Source organism: Pygocentrus nattereri, chromosome 16, assembly GCF_015220715.1.
Source record: "Pygocentrus nattereri isolate fPygNat1 chromosome 16, fPygNat1.pri, whole genome shotgun sequence".
Classification (NCBI taxonomy): domain Eukaryota; kingdom Metazoa; phylum Chordata; class Actinopteri; order Characiformes; family Serrasalmidae; genus Pygocentrus; species Pygocentrus nattereri.
In genome coordinates this window covers 4,782,742-4,803,648 of record NC_051226.1, presented here as the reverse complement: position 1 = coordinate 4,803,648, position 20,907 = coordinate 4,782,742, and the positions used below count along the sequence as shown (strand labels likewise).

General features: G+C 42.2%; 3 protein-coding genes across 22 annotated transcripts in view; 1 reads left to right on the top strand and 2 right to left on the bottom strand.

Moving 5' to 3' along the window:
* Window positions 1–9,557, bottom strand: part of grin1a (glutamate receptor, ionotropic, N-methyl D-aspartate 1a) — a 54,433-nt gene extending 44,876 nt beyond the window's left edge. For 13 of the 19 annotated variants that reach the window (XM_017711341.2, XM_017711342.2, XM_017711347.2 and 10 more), the window contains exon 1: window positions 8,812–9,060. In XM_017711341.2, coding sequence (XP_017566830.1) covers window positions 8,812–9,060 — 249 coding nt within the window. Of the gene's footprint in view, window positions 1–8,811 lie in introns of all 19 variants that reach the window. The other 6 variants (XM_017711353.2, XM_037546191.1, XM_017711354.2 and 3 more) reach the window with 4 other exon arrangements.
* Window positions 9,558–19,749: 10,192 nt separating this feature from the next.
* zgc:92275 (uncharacterized protein LOC436885 homolog) overlaps window positions 19,750–20,907 on the bottom strand; it is a 48,204-nt gene continuing 47,046 nt past the window's right edge. The window contains exon 9 of one of the 2 annotated variants that reach the window (XR_005131645.1): window positions 19,750–19,827. The gene's annotated coding sequence lies outside the window, so the exon portion shown is untranslated. The remainder of the gene's footprint in view (window positions 19,828–20,907) is intronic. The other variant, XR_005131646.1, reaches the window with a different exon arrangement.
* Window positions 20,158–20,852, top strand: LOC119265415 (splicing factor U2af large subunit B-like; the record flags this gene model as incomplete). Its single annotated transcript, XM_037546076.1, has 2 exons — window positions 20,158–20,202; window positions 20,766–20,852. Coding segments are annotated over 2 exons (132 nt in total), but the record flags the coding sequence as incomplete, so codon positions are not given.

Below are 20,907 nucleotides of genomic sequence, written 5' to 3'. Positions count from 1 at the left end.
AAAACAAAAACGCACATGGACAAGACTGGGAGGGGCCAATCGTGACACTCAACAACAGTTGGGAGACCCAAACCGTAGACGTGACCGAGCAGAACAGAGGGCTGAGGGCTCAGTAGTAGGGGCGAGGGGTGAAACGGGACTGGGCCTTAGCCTGATCGAGTACAACTCACCAGAAACAAAGAAGATGTAGGAGCGCCATTCAGAAATGACACCGATTAATGAGTTTGTATCTGAAATCTGTTCATCATTTAACAGTCCGAGAGACTGAGAGGAGCATTGCCAGCTGAGATGAATCTGCCCCGAGACTTTGGAGAGCAGGAGAGGAAAGCAAAAACGGCTGACCTAGATTTGTATGTCCTAAGCAACAGTGGTGGCTTGGGCTGGTACAGAATGTTCTGCAGGCTCAGTCCTAGTTTAGTGGGCTGTTTTGTGCCTCTCTGGACAGAACCTCACACCCCCAAAATGGTAAAAAAAAAAATGTTCTTAACTTTTAACGAACAGTGCTGTGCAAAAATCAGAGACCACCCTTTCATCTATTCAATTTCCAGTCAGAGTAGATATTAAGAATAAGTTATTCGTTTTTAACAACAACTAAATGTGATATCAAAATATTTCAGCATTTAGTTTATTTTCACTTCCACTCTTTTCAGGAGACTCACTTTCAGTGTTTATCTGCCAGGATGTTGTTCAAACACTCCCAAAGTTCAGTCTTAGTAATTGGTTTCTGATTCTCACAATCCAAATAATGTCCATCACAGTTTTACTCTTCAGTCCGGAAAACATTACTACACTGGTTCTTCAAAGGTTCTTTAGTACAGGGAATGGTTCTATTTGGAACCATGGATTCTATTCAGAACCATTTCATCCTAAAATGGTTCTTTGTATGGTAGAATGGTTCTTCAGTTTGATAGAGAATGTGTTGTACATGATTCTATATAGAATAAGTTATATATATATAGAATGGTTCCTTATAGCAGCTACTGTGACAGCATCAAGCTATGTAGAACCCTTTTCAGAAAGGTTCTATACATATAGGACCATATACAACACGTTTTGCATCAGTCTGAAAAACCATTTCACCATGCAAAGAACCATTTTAGCATGAAACGGTTCTAAACAGATCCATTCCTTTTACTAATGAACACTTGAAGAACCCTTTTTAAGAGTGTAATGCAAATCTTGCTTTTTTGGTCTATTTCCTTTTCTCAGTGAGGCTCTTCTTGAACAGCTACACGTCCTTTCAGACCCACAGCACTGAGGGGTCTTCTCACATTGGAAGGATGGACAGAAACACCTGTGGATGTTTTCAGATCTGAAGCAGCTTGATTTTGAAAGCTTTAAAGGGCCCAAATAAATTGTCACCTGTTGTTAGCCGAAAAGGAGTTTCAAGCAATATGTAAAGATAGTTAAAGTCTCAAAATATTCCATTCACTGCACTGCCCATACAGTCATATATGAAGACTATGCTGTTCCTGTAATGTCACGAGAACCAGCCCCTTTACGTATACCCACCTATTCAGCCTGCAGAGGTTTAGCCCTAGTTCATATTGAAGTTCTAAGCAGTGTTTCAGCTTTGAGTCTTCAGCTTTCTGAATGAAGCACAATGCAGGACAGCCAGACAGCCCAGAGGATAGTTATCTCATGTCAGTCTTATATCAGTTAAGGCACAGTAACAAAAACAGCCTGGTTCCTTTAAAGGGAAAAAGTTGGAAAATTATCATAAAAATGCATTGTGAATATTTTTGGTACATAAAACCACACAAATGTGAAAATGAGGTCCAAACAGGGCCTTTTGATTATTTGTCTGACGGTGAAAGTTTTGGTGTTCTACCAGGTTGCGTATGATTTAGAAACTCCCGGGTTTTTTTGTTTTTATTTATTTATTTATTTATTTATTTATACTTACTCCTTCATGTGGAAGAGCATATCGCTTTTTGTTGTTTTTTGACATCATTTGAAAGTGCCTGTTGCCCTTTATGTCGTTTGTAAATATCATGATGAATGGACTAAAATAAACGGCCCAAAATGACTTGGGAAAAATTCTGGTTCCATTGACTTGCATTAAAAGTAAAGTATGTTTTTTCCTTCTCCTGTAAAGTTACGATTTTGGAGATACGAAGTTTCCTTCGGACAACAGCGATATATATTTTAACGTGTATCTCCTGAAAAATGAATAACCTAATGATTGTTTTTGACTGGAGATTAAATAAATGAATGTACGTGTGTTGATCCATTGATAAAGAAACGACAAAAGTGGGGTAATATATTTTGTTCTGATAGTAACAATATGTATGAACGACAAATTTATGTCGTGACAATACAGCAAAAAATTCCTCACTAGTGACAGTGATCCTTATCCGACTAATCGGTTTAATGTGACAGACATACTGCCGGTCCGCATTCTTCCCAGAGGGACTATGCCTGCTTACAACTCAGCCATATTTAGTGAAAATATGCTACAAAAATCGGAGAGATCTGACACAAGACACAAAAACACGGCTTTGGCACTCTGCGCAGTTATGATGGCTTTGTATGCTGACAGGCTGTACGGTTGGGCCTTGAATGAGGATTTTCATCCAAAGTGCTCTCAGGCATCTCTTTTGTACCATCTGCCACCGACCATCCTTCACTCACACAGAGCCCAAGCACCAATCAGCTAAAAGGCACATATCACTGCACAGAGAATACAGGAAAAGCTATGGAGATATAAGAGATAAATATGCAAATTACAGTACTCATCATATATATATATATATATATATATATATATATATATATATATATATATATATATATATATATATATATAGAGAGAGAGAGAGAGAGAGAGAGAGAGAGATTTTTGGATGTTGTAATCCTTTAAAGGGCTCATATCATGGAAAACCTTCATTTTCTTTGCATTTTTGAAAAATGTATGTAGTAGGTATACCAGTGGAGAACCCTCAGGGCCTTCTAGGCCTGCAGTGACAGCCTAATGATGTCTGTGAAATAAGAAAATACATGCATATCATTTTTTAAAATATAATTTACATTTGCTCTTATCCTGAGCAACTTACAATCTGATCATTTTTTCCACAGGTAGGTGAAGGTGGTGTTAGGAGTCTTGCCCAAGGACTCTTACTGGTATAATATAGGGTGCCTGCCCAGTCAAGGGTATGAAGTCTCCACCAGTCTCCAGCATAGAAGGCAGAGGTGTTATCCACTACACTATCCCAACCAGCCACTCTGCATGCACTATGGTAATACTTTTGCTTCACAATTACGTTTTTGGTTGGAAACAAAAGGATTCAAATCTTGAAATGCCCAATGGAAAATGGTCCCACCAGGATTGTGGTATCTAGTAGATACAGCCAAGTGAGCTCTCCCTTTGTTTAGGATCTCAGGAGCTGAACTGAAAACTCAATGTTTCACATCAACCACTGAAATCATTAGGGAGTGACAGTGGAATCAACCATTCATGTTTTGATTTACAACAAGGACCAATAAAACATCCCCCTAGGCCTTCACTAACCGTGGCTTCCCTGGTGTCACCAGCCGTGTGGTAGTCTAAGTAATAGTAAATAGCGGCAGAGCTCCTTCGCAGGAGTCGAAGTAAAACTGCTACAAGGGTAACTAAATGTTTATTACAAGGTTCAAATAGAAGTTTCCTTTAAAAGTTGTAAGCAATCTTGTTTAATCTAGAGTGGGCAGAAGTGCTCAGGTAAGTTACTGTCGGCTTAGTGCTAACATATCACAAGAGCCCCCCAGGGGGGCTAGAAAAATTAGCACTGTAGCAGATGTTTATTCCCTCGTTTTTCAGTGATTTTTGACATTTATGGATCGCCACTGACTGATTAAGTTTAAGTTCCCTTCACAGTCTATACAGTCTATATATAGAAACTAAGCTGTTTTAAATTCAGTATCTTCGTCGTGTCCTTAAAATCACATAATTTACATACATATTTACTTATACACTTATTCATATATATATATATATATATATTCATCCTACAGCAGTTTAGTTTTGCCCATTTAAAAGAAAACTAGAGGGAGCATTTCAGACAGGACAGCCAATCACAACAGGGCTCATTTACATATATCATTCTTAAAGGAACGGTAACAAAATAGTCTGTTTAGCTTTGGATAAAGAGAGGTCAGAAAAAGCTCTTGTAAAATGAATAATGCAATTAAGAGGAAATTGTATGATATGTGGCCTTTAAACAACCTTCCAGTCCTCACTCTTATAACTCCGCTTGCATTGTTTTCCATGTAATGGAACAAAAGAGAGGGAAAGAGAGAAAGCAAGAGAGAAAATGGATGAGCTCTGCGCTTGGGGTACAAGAGGCATTACTCTGCCTTTATTCATTTCATTTTATGTGGAGCCCTATTTCGCCAGCTCTGAATACGGCGCCGAAAGGAAAGCATGACCTCAGCACTTTTGAAATGACATAAACCATCCTAAGAGCACTTTAAGTGCTTTTAATTTAATTTGGCGTGAGCAGGCTTTTAATGATGCTGGGCTGCTTCTGAGGCTATTAGTCCCCAGAGCCTCTCAGCGCTCTGCAGTACGCAGGACACCTCTTCCTCCAACATGTTCACTCATACAGCCTTATATTGTTATCAGTGGTTTGGGTTGTGCCAGTCAGATATGCATTATAGCTGACTCAGCATGCTTAAAGTCCACTTGAGTTTAAAACTGACCTTATTTTACCTTCTTTATACATGTCCCTGGTGTCACTTAAAATACAAATGGCATGTTCTCCTGTCAGCCTCTATCAAAATTTCCTGCTTCTGAAACATCTTATGATTTTGGCCTACATCACTGTGCAACAGCGGGTGGGGTAAAAGAATTTTAACCAATAATATCATGTTTTACCTCCCCCTTCCACCATGCCCACCAATCATGGAGGGAAACCACTCAACTCGTCCCTCCATGATACCATGCTTCACTCATAAAAGCATCACGGTATAGGTGGAGAATGATGATATGAATCTCTTTGTAGAATACACCCACCTGCCACTTTATTAGTAGTAAAAGGTTGGACCCCCTTTTGCCGTCAGAACTGCTTTAATTCTTCATGGCAGACTTTCAACAAGGTGTTGGAAACGTTCCTCAGAGATTCTGGTTGGTTATTTGAGTTCCTGTTGTCTTTCTATCATCTGGAACCAGTCTGCCCGTTCTCCTCTGACCTCTTACACCAACAAGGCATTTTCGTCCACACAACTGACCGCTCACTGGATGTTTCCTCTTTTTCGGACCGTTCTCTGTAAACCCTAGAGATGGTTGTGTGTGAAAATCCCAGCAGATCAGCAGTTTCTGAAATACTCAGACCAGCCCGTCTGGCACCAACAACCACGCCACGTTCAAAGACCCTTAAATCCCCTTTCTTCCCCGTTCTGATGCTCGGTTTGCACTTCAGCAAGTTGTCTTGACCACCTTGCGGCCGTGTGATTGGCTGATTAGCAACTGAAGCACCTAATAAAGTGGCAGGTGAGTGTAAATATTACTGCATGGGCTTTAAAGGGTACAAAACAGGTATCAAGTAAGCAGCAACTCAAAATCTAATGATAAAAAATGATCCAAAATCGAATTTATTCTATAAAATTAAATCTATAATTTATTCAAGCAGCTTACAAATGGAGTTGTTAACTTTTATCCTTAAAGCCTTTTTCCCTCTCCTATAAAGTTACCATTTTGGGTATACAAGGGTTTTGTTGTTAAAGCATCAGAAGTGTCTGAATACTTCACAGCATATCATGTGCATAACATAGGATAGGGTTAGATTTGTAAGATAGATTGAAGAGCCAAAAGTATTTAGACATAGGTGTTAAATTGCACACATATAGCTTGTATAATCTCCATAGAAGAGCACTGACCAAAAGAATGAGATGCTCTGGAGCAGTCACACATTAGCCTTTGGGTCACCGAACCCAGTGCCAAGTTTCAGCTAGAGGGACCACTAGCACTGGGCTGTGGAGCAGTGGAACTGCGATCTCTGGACTTGGAGTGATCATCTAACATCAGTACCTGACCTCACTAATGCTCAATCAAGCCCTCACAGCAATGTTCCAACATCTAGTATAAAGCCTTCCCAGAAGAGTGGAGGCTGTTACTGCAGGAAAGCGGGCGACCGTCCAAATTTCTGAAGAAATGCTGAAGGAGCGGGTGTCTACAAACTTTTGGACACATAGTGTGAATATGCTGAAGTTTCCAGGCAAAGAGAACTCAGCTGTGGCAGCCCCTTTAATTTCCAGTGCTCCAATATAGCAGAGCCTGCTGTGATATGTGGGCTGTGTTTGCCTCTGCACTCGTCTACAGTTTAACCAGCTATGACATGCTCTGTCTCTCTCATACGCCTCTCCTGCAAATTCAGCGTTGCACTGCAGATGCTCGCTGCACACGCGTTTAGGCTTGGCCTCGTTTTGGCAAATCTAACTCATATGGCACCTTATGGCGTGCTTGAAAAAATAATAAGTGAACATATCTGTTCCCTTCATGCTTCATTTATTTCACACATAGTTTGTTTTGCAGCTGCTCCCCTGACCTGGGTCATCACCCTGCTGTCTTTAAAGCCCCCTAGCTTGAAGCATGCGGCGAAAACATACCGTTTTCGATAGTTTCTCTTCATCTATACTTTGGAATCTTTGTGGTAAATCAGGGTTAAAGTGACTATAGACTCACTCATACACCTGATGTCCTCAGAACCCTGAAGCCTAATGCCTTGTGGGTTTCTGCTGCTTACAGACTACATGTAGCTTTTCTGAATAACATTAGTAATATTTTTCAGCCCACCCTTTTGAGGTCATCTTTGGACTCTTTGGGCCATCCCTTTTTAGTTATTCAATTTGAAATCATTTAGAGAACGCCTTTCGAGCTAATTCTTTTAGACCACCCCTTTTGGGCACACTTCTTTTAAGCAACCCCTTTTGGACCTGTCATCAAGCTAGTTCTTAGGGTTTAACAGGCAAGTCTTTTTGGCCATCCCTTCGGGCCAAGCCTTTCGAGCAAATCTTACTTTGAAATCTTTGTGGATAGTCAGGATTAAATTGTTGACTTTAGACCACTTATAATCGTGAACGAACATTAGCCACCATCAACACAGTGTCTAGGTGTGAAAACCAGATTACATGTCACGTTTCTGAGTACATCTGTATATTGTCTGCTCTTAGCTTCAGAAATGTGAATGCACACGTCTCTCTGTCTCTCTCTGCCTCTCTCTGCCTCACTCTCCCTCCGCCCTAATACACATTTATAGTTTCAGCCTATAAGTGGGCATTGAGAGAGTGACTACTGTGTTTCTAATGTTACTGGCACTTCACGTAACACTTTGCTCATTCAGATTAATGCCTTCATCATCATAGCCAATTTGTCTGTCCCTCTTTACAAATAGATTTGCCACACTTTTGGATAAGTACACCCTTTGAGGCCATAGTTTTTGGGCCATCTCATTTAAGCTATTCCTTTTGAGACGATCCGTCAGACTCTCCCTTTCGGGCCCACCTTTTTAAGCCAAGACTTTTCAGTCAGTCTTGTAGAGCCCTTATTGGACCTGTCCTGTAGGACCATGCCTTTGGAACCATTTCTCTGTGCCAAGGTTTATGGGACAACCATTTCGGATAGTATTTTTGCTGCAGTACGTTTGTTTTTGGGGCCCTTTTGAGTAGGTCCTTTTGGACCTGTCCTTATTTGCCCACCCTTTTGGGACAACCAGTCCTTTTGAGCACACCTTTTTCAAGCCCATCTTTTGACTCTTCCTTTCTTGGACCATCTTTTTGGACCATCTCCTTGGGCCATGCCTTTTGAGCTATCCCTTGTGAACTGATTCTTTTGGAGAACTCCTTTTGAGATATTTCTTTGAGATATATTTCCTCTTGGGCCCACCTTTTTAAGCCATCTTTTTTGAGCCAGTCCTATTGGGCCCACTCGTTTGAGCCAGACCTTTGTCGATAACTCTTTTGGGCCTTTCAGTAGGGCCATCCTTTTTAAGTCAGTCCTGTTGGGCTCAGACTTTTGGGCCAACAATTTTAGATAGTATGTTTCAGCCCTTGCCTTCCGCCCAATGGCCGCTGGGATAGGCTCCTTTTTGGCTTATCTTTTTGGGCCAGTTTTTTTTTTGGCCTTTCGAGCCAATCTTACTGGGCCCACATTTTTAAGAACCATTTGCACTCTATGGAATTAGACCCATCTGTGCAGTGAAACACCCACATGCATGCACACTAGCGAACACACACACTAGGGGGCAGTGAGCAGACTTGCCCGGAGCAGGGAGCAATTAGGGGTTAGGTGCCTTGCTCAAGGGCACTCCAGTCACAGACCGTCACAGGGATGGCTACCTAACCTCCATCCCACAACTGCCCCTTTTAGGACCAGCTCCTTTGGGATATATATCTGGGGCCATCCTTTTGAACCATCTTTTGACTTCATCTTTTTTGGGCCATCGCTTTTAGTTATTCCTTATGAAATAATCCATTCACAGAACCTCTTCTGAGCTAATTCTTTAAGACCACCCTTTTTGGGCCCACTTTCTTAAGCAATCCTTTTGAACCAATCCTATTGGGCCCACAATTTTGGGCTAGTCTTTTGGGTCCAAACCTTTTGGGCCAACTTTGATGGGCAAGTCATTTTGGCCATTGCTTTGGGCCAAGCCTTTTTACACCAAACTTATAGGGTCCACCCTTTTGGGCAGACCTTTCGGGTCCTTTTCCTATTGGGCCAATTTTTGGAGGCATCTTCTTGACTCAGACCTTTTGACTGAACCCTTTTGAGCAAACCCCTCTGGGCCATCCCTGCCTTGAGCACGAACGACGTGAAGCGCCAAAAACTCAACTCACCTGGCTGGAGATGAGGTCCTCGCACACGGACAGTGCCATCTGTATAGCGTTGGCCTTGTGTGTGACAGAGATGGCGGTCAGCTTGAACTTGTCTCTGCCGTACACCAGGTTGGCCTGGGCCACTGCATCTTTGAACACCTGCTCGTACCTCTTCTGGCTCAGCACGGCCCCGATGTTCACCACCTTGGGCTCGCAGCCGCCGCGCACGCACGAGCAGGAGAAGAGCGCCGCCAGCAGGAGCAGACGCATGGTGCGGAGTGCCAGAGTGCGCACAGAGCCCCGGCTCCGTTCCCTCGCGACGCCGGACAGCAGCTTTTTAAAACAAAATAAAGAAATCAAGCCCCCAGAAAAGAAACGCACCGGTGCGTGGCCACTTCAGAGCCGCGGGCGCGCGCTCACTGCGGCGGAATCCCCGGTGCTGCCTCGCTGCCTTTGCATATGCATCGAGCCTCCGCTCTATGCGGAGCAGCCTTGGCGTCGTTTCGTTGTGCTTCCTCCCCCCGGCAGCGTCCTCAGGGCTCGGACAAGCGAGCTCTCATACTGCTTCAGCCCCGTGATCCGCTCACTGCGGAAAGAGACGGAGAAATCGGCGGAAAAGCCCGTCGACGTGCTGCGGTCAATGGAGCTGCTGCGGCTCGGCTGCTGTCCGTGGTGCTGAAAGCCGGGAGCGCGCACCGCTGCTGCTGCGCTGCGCTGTGCGCGTCCCCGCTGCGCGTTGGCGTTTCAGCATCGACTAAATGAGGCGTAGCTCAGCACGCTGAGGGCTTTATTATCCACACACATCTCTCTCTCTCTCTCTCTCTCTCCCTCTCTCTCTCTCTCTCTCTCTCTGCATCTTTTTAAGGCCAAATCAACACACCTAGTTTGGATAAGTAGAGTCTCAGATTCCAGCCCAGATTTGAAACACCTGCACGTTTAATAGCGAACTATCGCAATAATAAAGCCTTAATGGATGAAGGGAAAAGGTACAGATCAGACCTGAAGCTTCCAGTTAGACGTATTTTTACTACCAATGTTATGAGCTATCAATTAAATTGATTAGCTGCAATTAAAGGAATATTGTAGCTTTTTAAAACATAAGCTCTATTTGCTGCGTGTGTAGTGTACAGGCAATTACCACAGACACTAACTTTGATACGTCATCCTATACTTAGAAAACCCGCAACTCACCATGTGCTTATAATAGAAGCCAATGGGCAGATGAACTCCCATTGACTTCTATCATGCTTGTGTTTTGAATCAGTAAATGCCACAGACGAAGATAGAGATCAGGTTAAAAATGCTGGAATATTCCTTTAATTACAGCTAATCGATTGTGAGGTTGGGATAGTGTAGTGGGTAACACCTTTGCCTCCTTGGGCAAGACTCCTAACACTACCCTTGCCGACCTGTTTAAAAAAGGCTCAAATTGTATGTCGCTCTGGATAAGAGCGTCTGCTAATTGCTGTAAACGTATTTCAGCATCTTTTAATGTAGTCTCCATTTGGTTCGTCTGTAGCGTACAGAGAATTACCGCAGACAATAACTTCGACATGTCGTCCTATACCTAGCAAAACAACAGAAAACCAAAACTCACCATACGATTGCAGTAGAAGCCAATGGGCAGATGCCGTCCCATCGACTTCCACTATGCACGATTGAATCAGTCAAGTTTCTGTTCTTTTTAAGCCCAGGGAAATTATGACCCATGGAAAGTGATCATATGCCACAGAAGTAGCACATGATGATCAGGTTGGAAGGCATTAAACTAAGCATTAAACTGGGATAGGATGGATTTTGCTTGCTTTCTAATGGAAATGTCTGTTGAAGAAGGTCCTGTGAGGCTGTTAGTGGCCACGTTTTGGGGGACCATGAAGACCCAGATTTGCCTCTTAAGCTGAGCTGCTTAATTATGTAACCTCATCCATATTTCACTATTTCCAATCATGCCAAAAACAAAAAAAAAGAAGCTTGTATCGCCCTGCCACTCTGTCTTCCGTCTGAACTGTCTGCAGAAATAGAAGGCTGAGTGTTTTCTCTTTGCTCCCTGAAGCATTCGGGTTTGAAAACCATTCCACGCTTGAAGCGCAGCCTATTTTTCATCACACTGCGCATCTGCATCCCTTATACTGCACTGGATGTCGCCTAAGCGCCAGTGTCAAAGGCTACTACATAAAGAGCCAATGAGGAGCAGTTTTCTTGAAAACTAAAGTAACCAGCACGCAGGTATGACCAGCAATGTACAGCTGAGCCGTTGATAAAGAAAAAGGGGGGGAGGAAAGGAAAAAAAAAACATGGTTGCCTAGGAAACAAGCCTCTCTCCTGGAGTGTGAAGTTTGAAAGTATTCTCATGTAGGCATTTTGTAAGCACTGGCAGTGCGGGGTGTTAATGAGATGAAGTGGTAGCAGTGCTCTATGCAGCAGGCTATTCAAACAAACGACAAAAAAAAAAAAAAATTTCAATTTCTAATGCCAGATGCTTCTGGCAGGTTCATGAAAAGCACAGCTACAGTCTGACAAACTCTCAATAATGTTGTTTAATGTCTTTATTGAGAGCTACTCCTGTATGCAAAAGACTATCTATTTTAGAAATATGTTGCAAAATATGCTCAATGTGACATAAAGCTATACCGTAATATGTAATATTATATATATTTATTGTAATATGATATATATTTGAAATGAATAAGCATAGACATGAAATATAACGCTGCTGCAGGAACAAAAGCTTCTGTTTTTAGTTTTTAACGTTTCCAAAAAAGTTGGGACCCTGTGCAGGATGTAAATAAAAGAAGAAAATAATGATATGCAAATCATGTAAACCATATTTTTAAAGGACAATAGAAAAAAGACAACATATCAAATGTTGAAACTGAGAAATTGTATTGTTGGTTGTTGTAATAATAGATGCCCATTTTGAATTTGATGCCAACAACACGTTACAAAAAAGCTGGGACGGGGTTCACCACTGTGTTTCATCCCATCTCTCTATAACACTCTGTAAAATGAGTGGTCTTTAGGCCAGAGCACACAGTGTCCATGTTTCCAAAAAGAATTTTAAATGTTGATTCGTTGAAACACAGGACACTTTTCCACTTCGCCTCAGGACATTTTAAATGGGCCCAGGCCCAGAGAAGGTGGCAGCATTTCTGGATGCTGTTTATATCTGCTTTCTTCTTTGCGTTTTAGAGTTTGGCCAGTTTTTGGCCTTGTCCCTTACATACAGAGATTCTCTGGATCTTTAAATGTTCTTATGTACTGCAGATGAGGAAAAGCAAAAGTTCTTTGTTGTTTTATGTAGAGAAACGCTATTCTTGAATTGTTGCTCTATTTGATTGTGCAGTCTTTCTCAGAGTGGTGAACCCCTCCTCATCTTTACTTCTGAATGACTCTCTGAGATGCTCTTTTGTTACTGACCTGTTGACAATCAACCACCAGGTGTCTTTTTTAGCATTACACAACTTTACCAGGCTTTTGTCTCCCCCATCCCAATTTTCTTGGAATGTGTTGTTGGCATCAAATTCAAATTGGGCATATATTTTTCAACAATAATATTTCTCAGTTTCAACATTTGATTTGTTGTCTTTGTACTATTTTCAATTAAATATAGAGGTTAAAAGATTTGCACATCATTGCATTTTGTAGTTATTTACATGTTGCACAGCGTCCAAACGTTCTTAGAAATGGGCTTTTCATTTAAAAATAACTGTTGCCCTTTATACTGTATATAAATTTCATGGATTACTTGGAAAAATTCTGGTTCTACTGACTTCCATTAAAAGTAGTCTATGTTTTTCCTTCTTCTGTAAAGGTACCATTTTGGAGATACAAGGTTTTGTTCCACAGCGGCAACATACAAACATTAAAAATTGGCACAGTAAAACATTACACATTATATATACACACACACACACACACACACACACACACACACACACACACACACACACACTCACCGGCCACTTTATTAGGTACAATATGATAACAATATGATATGATAACAAATGATATGCTGTGAAGTATTCAGACACTTCTGATGCTTTAACAACGAAACCCTTGTATACCCAAAATGGTAACTTTATAGGAGAGGGAAAAAGGCTTTATTAGGAACTGTTCAGTTGCTTGTCATCACAAATAGCTAATCAGCCAATCACACGGCTGCAACTCAGCGCATTTAGGCATGTAGAGGTGGTCAAGACAACCTGCTGAAGTGCAGACCGAGCATCAGAACGGGGAAGAAAGGGGATTTAAGGGGCTTTGAACGTGGCGTGGTTGTTGGTGCCAGACGGGCTGGTCTGAGTATTTCAGAAACTGCTGATCTGCTGGGATTTTCACACACAGCCATCTCTAGGGTTCACAGAGAACGGTCCGAAAAAGAGGAAATATCCAGTGAGCGGTCAGCTGTGTGGACGAAAAATGCCTTGTTGATGTGAGAGGTCAGAGGAGAATGGGCAGACGGGTTCCAGATGATAGAAAGGCAGCAGCAACTCAAATAACCAACCAGAATCTCTGAGGAACGTTTCCAGCACCTTGATGAAAGTCTGCCATGAAGAATTAAGGCAGTTCTGAAGGCAAAAGGGGGTCCAACCTTTTACTAGCAAGGTGTACCTAATAAAGTGACCAGTGAGTGTGTGTATAAATTGGCACAGTAAAACACAAAAAATTGAAGAAAAAAAACAAGAGTTTCCAAAAATGAAAAGAGTTCAAAAAATGATTACTGCTACAGAGAAACTGGGACTCCTAGCAACCACCTGCAAGACTTGATAGACCACCAACACTGTGCCCATCAAATTTTATTTTTTTAAAAGATCTGTTATTCTCAGAACTATGGACTGGCCACCCTAGAGTCCAGATGTGAAAAGCAGCCAGTACAACCAACTTCTAAGACTGAACATTGGAAAAAGTATCCCAGATTTCTTCGAAAAACATGTTCTGTGATTAATGCCATAGAAGAAGCCCTGAGTGTGAAGAGCATTTTAATGCTTTAAAGAAGGTTCTATACCAATTCAATGGTTCTTCCTAGAACCTTTATATCATGTGGAGGTTCTGTACACTTCACACTCACACATCTCAGTTATAAAAATAGCTCTTTAAAGAATCAACTGTTCTTTTGGGAAGCTTTCAATTGGGAACCTGGCATCACACAACAAGAACCTTTTTGGCACCTTTATTTTTAGGAGCGTATAAATGCAAAAGGTGTTCACAGTGAATACTGTTTTATATATATATATATATATATATATATAATTATTATTATTATTATTATTATATTATATATTTAATTGGTGAGGCTTCTATGTAATTTACTGTTAAATCTATGTTTCAGGGCTTTTTTCCTGACATTGAATGATGAATGTCTTGTACTTAACCCTGTCGGGCTGTAATAATATCTGTTAGGCCTGTTATATAGTGTGTCTGAAATAAAACTTTCATGATGATCTGTAATCAATAGTCAATTAATATTTCACTTTCAGGGGGAAACGATTTCTGGCCCCCAGTCAAGCTGCCTCTGACTGTGAATGTCAAAGCATCCCAATACTGCAACAGGGGATTTGAGAATTAGGTCGCAATTGATCTTGATAGGCTACTTTAAATAATGCATTAGGCCAATGCGCCACATGAGATTTCTTTATTTAGCTGCGCAAAGTTTATCTGGCAGCGCTCTGCATTTATTTAGGCAGTGTCTCAGTTTGACTGACAACTGATTCATATAGGGGAACAAAGTGTTCCCCAGAGTTGGCTAGAGGGGTATAAAACGCGCCCCCCAGCACTGGAACTGTGTTCTCTGGAGTGATGGAGCTCCATCCAATACCTTTGGGATGAGCTGGAATGAGCCTTAAATAATCATCCATCAGTACCTGACCTCATTAACGCTCTTGTTGCTGAATGCAATCAAATCCTCACAGCAATGTTCCAACAATTAGCAGAAAAGCTTTCCAGAAGATTCAAGGCTGTTTTTGCATTTGTATTAGTTTGTTCAGCATGAAATTTTCACACGATGGATAGGGCAGCTAGTGTTCACAAACCAGGCAAAAAAAGAAAGAAAAACAATAAACATGGGGATACAAGGTTTTGTAAGGTGTGTGTGTGAATACTTACATGGACATTTCAACCCCCCAAAAAATGACTTTTAACCAGCAATTTCATTTTATTTAACTCAAATTAAAATTTGGAACAATGCACAGCAATATTTTACATTAGTTCAAATATTAAAATGTAATTAATTAACTTCAAAACAAACTTAAATGTGAAATAATTAAATAAGTATTATATATAAGTACTTATGTACAATAAGAATGTGTCTATATGTCTGCCTTTTTCAAACTAGATATAAAATGAAAAATGACAAAAATGACAAAAACAGAGATTAGACAGACAGACAGACAGACAGACAGACAGACAGACAGAGATATCACATCCCAAAAGTGTTGTATCAGATCTGGTGGCTGCTGGGAAGGCCACTGAAGAACACTGAACTCACCGAAACCAGTTTGAGACGACTTTTACTTGGTGTATTATCATGCTGGGAGTAGCCATTAGAAGATGGTAAATTGTCCCCATGAAGGGAGGCACATGGTCAGCAACAACACTCAAATAGACTGGCATTCAAGCAATGATTGATTTGTATTAACAGGCCCAAAGTGTGCCAACAAAACATTCCCCACACCATTACACCACCTCCACCAGCCTGGACTGTTGACACAAGGCAGGTTGGGGCCATGGATTCATGCTGTTGGTGCCAAATTCTGACCCAACCATCTGTGAGCCCCAGCAAAACTCAAGATTTATCAGATAAGGCTATTTTCCAGTCTTCATCTGTCCTGTTCTGATGAGCCTGCACCAGCTACAGCCTCAGCTCTCTGTTCTTGGCTGACAGAAATGGAAGCCAATGTGGTCCTCTGCCGTTGTAGCCCATCTGTCTAAGGGTTTGGCATGATGTGCATTCTGAGATGCTCAAACCAGTCTAGCCATTCTGCACTGACCTCTCTCATCATCAACTCACGGGATGTTTTTTCTTTAGTACAACATTCTGAATTAAACCCAGCAGTCATAGAAATTACTCAAAACAGCCCATCTGGCACAAACAATCATGCCATGGTCAAAATCACTGCAATCAAAATGCTGCACTGCTGCCGCACAGTGGCTGATTAGACAATTGCATTAATTAGTAAATATATAGGTATTTATAATAAAGTGATTGACTGATAGAAGTGACTCTGACTGATAGAAGTGGCTCTGACTGATAGAAGTGACTCTGACTGATAGAAGTGGCTCTGACTGATAGGAGTGGCTCTGACTGATAGAAGTGACTGACTGATAGAAGTGACTCTGACTGATAGAAGTGGCTCTGACTGATAGAAGTGAGTCTGACTGATAGAAGTGACTGACTGATAGAAGTGACTCTGACTGATAGAAGTGACTCTGACTGATAGAAGTGGCTCTGACTGATAGAAGTGGCTCTGACTGATAGAAGTGACTCTGACTGATAGAAGTGGCTCTGACTGATAGAAGTGACTCTGACTGATAGAAGTGACTCTGACTGATAGAAGTGGCTCTGACTGATAGAAGTGACTGACTGATAGAAGTGACTCTGACTGATAGAAGTGGCTCTGACTGATAGAAGTGACTCTGACTGATAGAAGTGGCTCTGACTGATAGAAGTGACTCTGACTGATAGAAGTGGCTCTGACTGATAGAAGTGGCTCTGACTGATAGAAGTGACTCTGACTGATAGAAGTGACTCTGACTGATAGAAGTGGCTCTGACTGATAGAAGTGACTCTGACTGATAGAAGTGGCTCTGACTGATAGAAGTGACTCTGACTGCTAGAAGTGACTGACTGATAGAAGTGACTCTGACTGATAGAAGTGGCTCTGACTGATAGAAGTGACTGACTGATAGAAGTGACTCTGACTGATAGAAGTGGCTCTGACTGATAGAAGTGACTCTGACTGATAGAAGTGGCTCTGACTGATAGAAGTGACTCTGACTGATAGAAGTGACTGACTGATAGAAGTGACTCTGACTGATAGAAGTGACTCTGACTGATAGAAGTGGCTCTGACTGATAGAAGTGACTCTGACTGATAGAAGTGGCTCTGACTGATAGAAGTGACTCTGACTGATAGAAGTGACTGACTGATAGAAGTGACTCTGACTGATAGAAGTGACTCTGACTGATAGAAGTGGCTCTGACTGATAGAAGTGACTGACTGATAGAAGTGACTCTGACTGATAGAAGTGGCTCTGACTGATAGAAGTGACTCTGACTGATAGAAGTGGCTCTGACTGATAGAAGTGACTCTGACTGATAGAAGTGACTGACTGATAGAAGTGACTCTGACTGATAGAAGTGACTCTGACTGATAGAAGTGGCTCTGACTGATAGAAGTGACTCTGACTGATAGAAGTGGCTCTGACTGATAGAAGTGGCTCTGACTGATAGAAGTAACTGACTGATAGAAGTGACTGACTGACAGAAGTGGCTCTGACTGATAGAAGTGACTGACTGATAGAAGCGACTCTGACTGATAGAAGTGGCTCTGACTGATAGAAGTGACTCTGACTGATAGAAGTGGCTCTGACTGATAGAAGTGACACCGACTGATAGAAGTGACTGACTGATAGAAGTGACTCTGACTGATAGAAGTGGCTCTGACTGATAGAAGTGACTCTGACTGATAGAAGTGACTCTGACTGATAGAAGTGACTGACTGATAGAAGTGACTCTGACTGATAGAAGTGGCTCTGACTGATAGAAGTGGCTCTGACTGATAGAAGTGGCTCTGACTGATAGAAGTAACTGACTGATAGAAGTGACTCTGACTGACAGAAGTGGCTCTGACTGATAGAAGTGACTGACTGATAGAAGCGACTCTGACTGATAGAAGTGACTCTGACTGATAGAAGTGGCTCTGACTGATAGAAGTGGCTCTGACTGATAGAAGTAACTGACTGATAGAAGTGACTCTGACTGACAGAAGTGGCTCTGACTGATAGAAGTGACTGACTGATAGAAGTGACTCTGACTGATAGAAGTGACTCTGACTGATAGAAGTGGCTCTGACTGATAGAAGTGGCTCTGACTGATAGAAGTGACTGACTGATAGAAGCGACTCTGACTGATAGAAGTGGCTCTGACTGATAGAAGTGACTCTGACTGATAGAAGTGGCTCTGACTGATAGAAGTGACTGACTGATAGAAGCGACTCTGACTGATAGAAGTGGCTCTGACTGATAGAAGTGACTCTGACTGATAGAAGTGGCTCTGACTGATAGAAGTGACTCTGACTGATAGAAGTGACTGACTGATAGAAGTGACTCTGACTGATAGAAGTGGCTCTGACTGATAGAAGTGGCTCTGACTGATAGAAGTGGCTCTGACTGATAGAAGTAACTGACTGATAGAAGTGACTCTGACTGACAGAAGTGGCTCTGACTGATAGAAGTGACTGACTGATAGAAGCGACTCTGACTGATAGAAGTGACTCTGACTGATAGAAGTGGCTCTGACTGATAGAAGTGGCTCTGACTGATAGAAGTAACTGACTGATAGAAGTGACTCTGACTGACAGAAGTGGCTCTGACTGATAGAAGTGACTGACTGATAGAAGTGACTCTGACTGATAGAAGTGACTCTGACTGATAGAAGTGGCTCTGACTGATAGAAGTGGCTCTGACTGATAGAAGTGACTGACTGATAGAAGCGACTCTGACTGATAGAAGTGGCTCTGACTGATAGAAGTGACTCTGACTGATAGAAGTGGCTCTGACTGATAGAAGTGACTGACTGATAGAAGCGACTCTGACTGATAGAAGTGGCTCTGACTGATAGAAGTGACTCTGACTGATAGAAGTGGCTCTGACTGATAGAAGTGACTCTGACTGATAGAAGTGGCTCTGACTGATAGAAGTGGCTCTGACTGATAGAAGTGGCTCTGACTGATAGAAGTGACTCTGACTGATAGAAGTGGCTCTGACTGATAGAAGTGGCTCTGACTGATAGAAGTGACTCTGACTGATAGAAGTGACTCTGACTGATAGAAGTGGCTCTGACTGATAGAAATGGCTCTGACTGATAGAAGTGACTCTGACTGATAGAAGTGGCTCTGACTGATAGAAGTGGCTCTGACTGATAGAAGTGACTCTGACTGATAGAAGTGGCTCTGACTGATAGAAGTGACTCTGACTGATAGAAGTGGCTCTGACTGATAGAAATGGCTCTGACTGATAGAAGTGGCTCTGACTGATAGAAGTGGCTCTGACTGATAGTAGTGACTCTGACTGAAGGAAGTGACTCTGACTAAAGGAAGTGACTCTGACTGATAGAAGTGACTCTGACTGATAGAACTGACTCTGACTGATAGAAGTGGCTCTGACTGATAGAAGTGACTCTGACTGATAGAAGTGACTCTGACTGAAGGAAGTGACTCTGACTAAAGGAAGTGACTCTGACTGATAGAAGTGACTCTGACTGAAGGAAGTGACTCTGACTGAAGGAAGTGGCTCTGACTGAAGGAAGTGACTCTGACTTATAGAAGTGCTTTGCTGCCTAGATATGAAAATAGAAGTATCCTCATATAGTGACTGACCTTGGTCAGCCATCCTCCGCCCGCCAGTACTTCTGCTTTCATAAAGTATTCTAGTCGGAGCATTCTTGGTCATGCTGTACAGCAGATAGATAGCTAGACAGACAGACAGACAGACAGACAGACAGACAGATAGATAGATAAATAGATAGATACACACACACACACAGCCTTTTAACCTGCTTTACTTTTTGTATGGCAGAAGCAGAAGTAGAAGTGTGTGGTGAAGGTAAACAGCTGCTGTGTTCCGTCGTTCTTCAGGGTTGGGATTATTTTGGATGGTTCCCTCTTGCTGAGAGCTTCACAAAAGGCTGACCAAGCGACAAGGCCCCAACTGCCCTGAATTGTGCTCGGCCCCTCCCTCTCCTCCTGCTCCCCTCCCCTCCTACCTACCAGTACATCAATCCAGCTGGGCCAGCCTGCACTGCAGCCGTTATATAATGATGTTCCTGCCAGAGAACAGACACACACACACACACACACACAGCACCACCCGCAAAAGTGAAGAACAGTGAAGACACAACATGTGACATGGCTGACACACCTCTTCACTGTGCTCACATAGCATACTGCAGACAGAGAGAGAGAGACAGACAGAGAGAGAGAGAGAGACAGAGAGAGAGAAAGAGAGAGAGACAGAAAGAAAGAGAGAGAGAGAGAGAATGAGAGACAAAGACAGAAAGAGAGACAGAAAAGGAGGGAAAGAGAGAAAGAGAGACAGAGAAAGAGAGAGAGAGAAAGAGAGAGAGACAGAGAAAGAGAGAGAGAGAAAGAGAGAAAGAGAGAGAGACAGAAAGAGAGAGAGAGACAGAAAGAGAGAGAGCGAGACAGACAGACAGAGAGAGAGAGAGACAGAGAATGAAAGAGAGAGAGAGTGAGAGACAGAAAGACAGAAAGAAAGACAGAAAAGGAGGGAAAGAAAGAGAGACAGAGAAAGAGAGAGAGAGAAAGAGAGACAGAGAAAGCGAGAAAGAGAGAGACAGAAAGAGAGAGAGAAACAGAAAGAGAGAGAGAGAGAGACAGACAGAGAGAGAGAGAGAGACAGACAGACAGAGAGAGAGAGAGAGAGAAAGAAAGAGAGAGAGAGTGAGAGACAGAAAAGGAGGGAAAGAGAGAAAGAGAGAGAAAGAGAGAGACAGAGAAAGAGAGAGAGAGAAAGAGAGAGTGAGACAGAAAAGGAGGGAAAGAGAGAGAGACAGAGAAAGAAAGAGAGAGAGAGAAAGAGAGAGACAAAGAAAGAGAGCAAGACAGAGAAAGAAAGACAGAGAGAGAGAGACAAAGAAAGAGGGGGGAGAGAAAGAAAGAAAGAGAGAAGACAGAGAGAGAAAAGAGAAAAATGACAAATAATGAAGGATTGAGAAAGAAAAGAGAAAGGGGGATGAGAAAGAGGGGAGTGACAGAAGGAAAGAGCAGACAAAGAAAAAGAGTAAGCAGGAGAGTAAGGCACACGGAAAGACAAAAGGGAAAGATATAGATAGAGAAAGAAAGAGCGAAAGTGAGAGAAGCTAGAAAGACTACGCAGGAGAGTT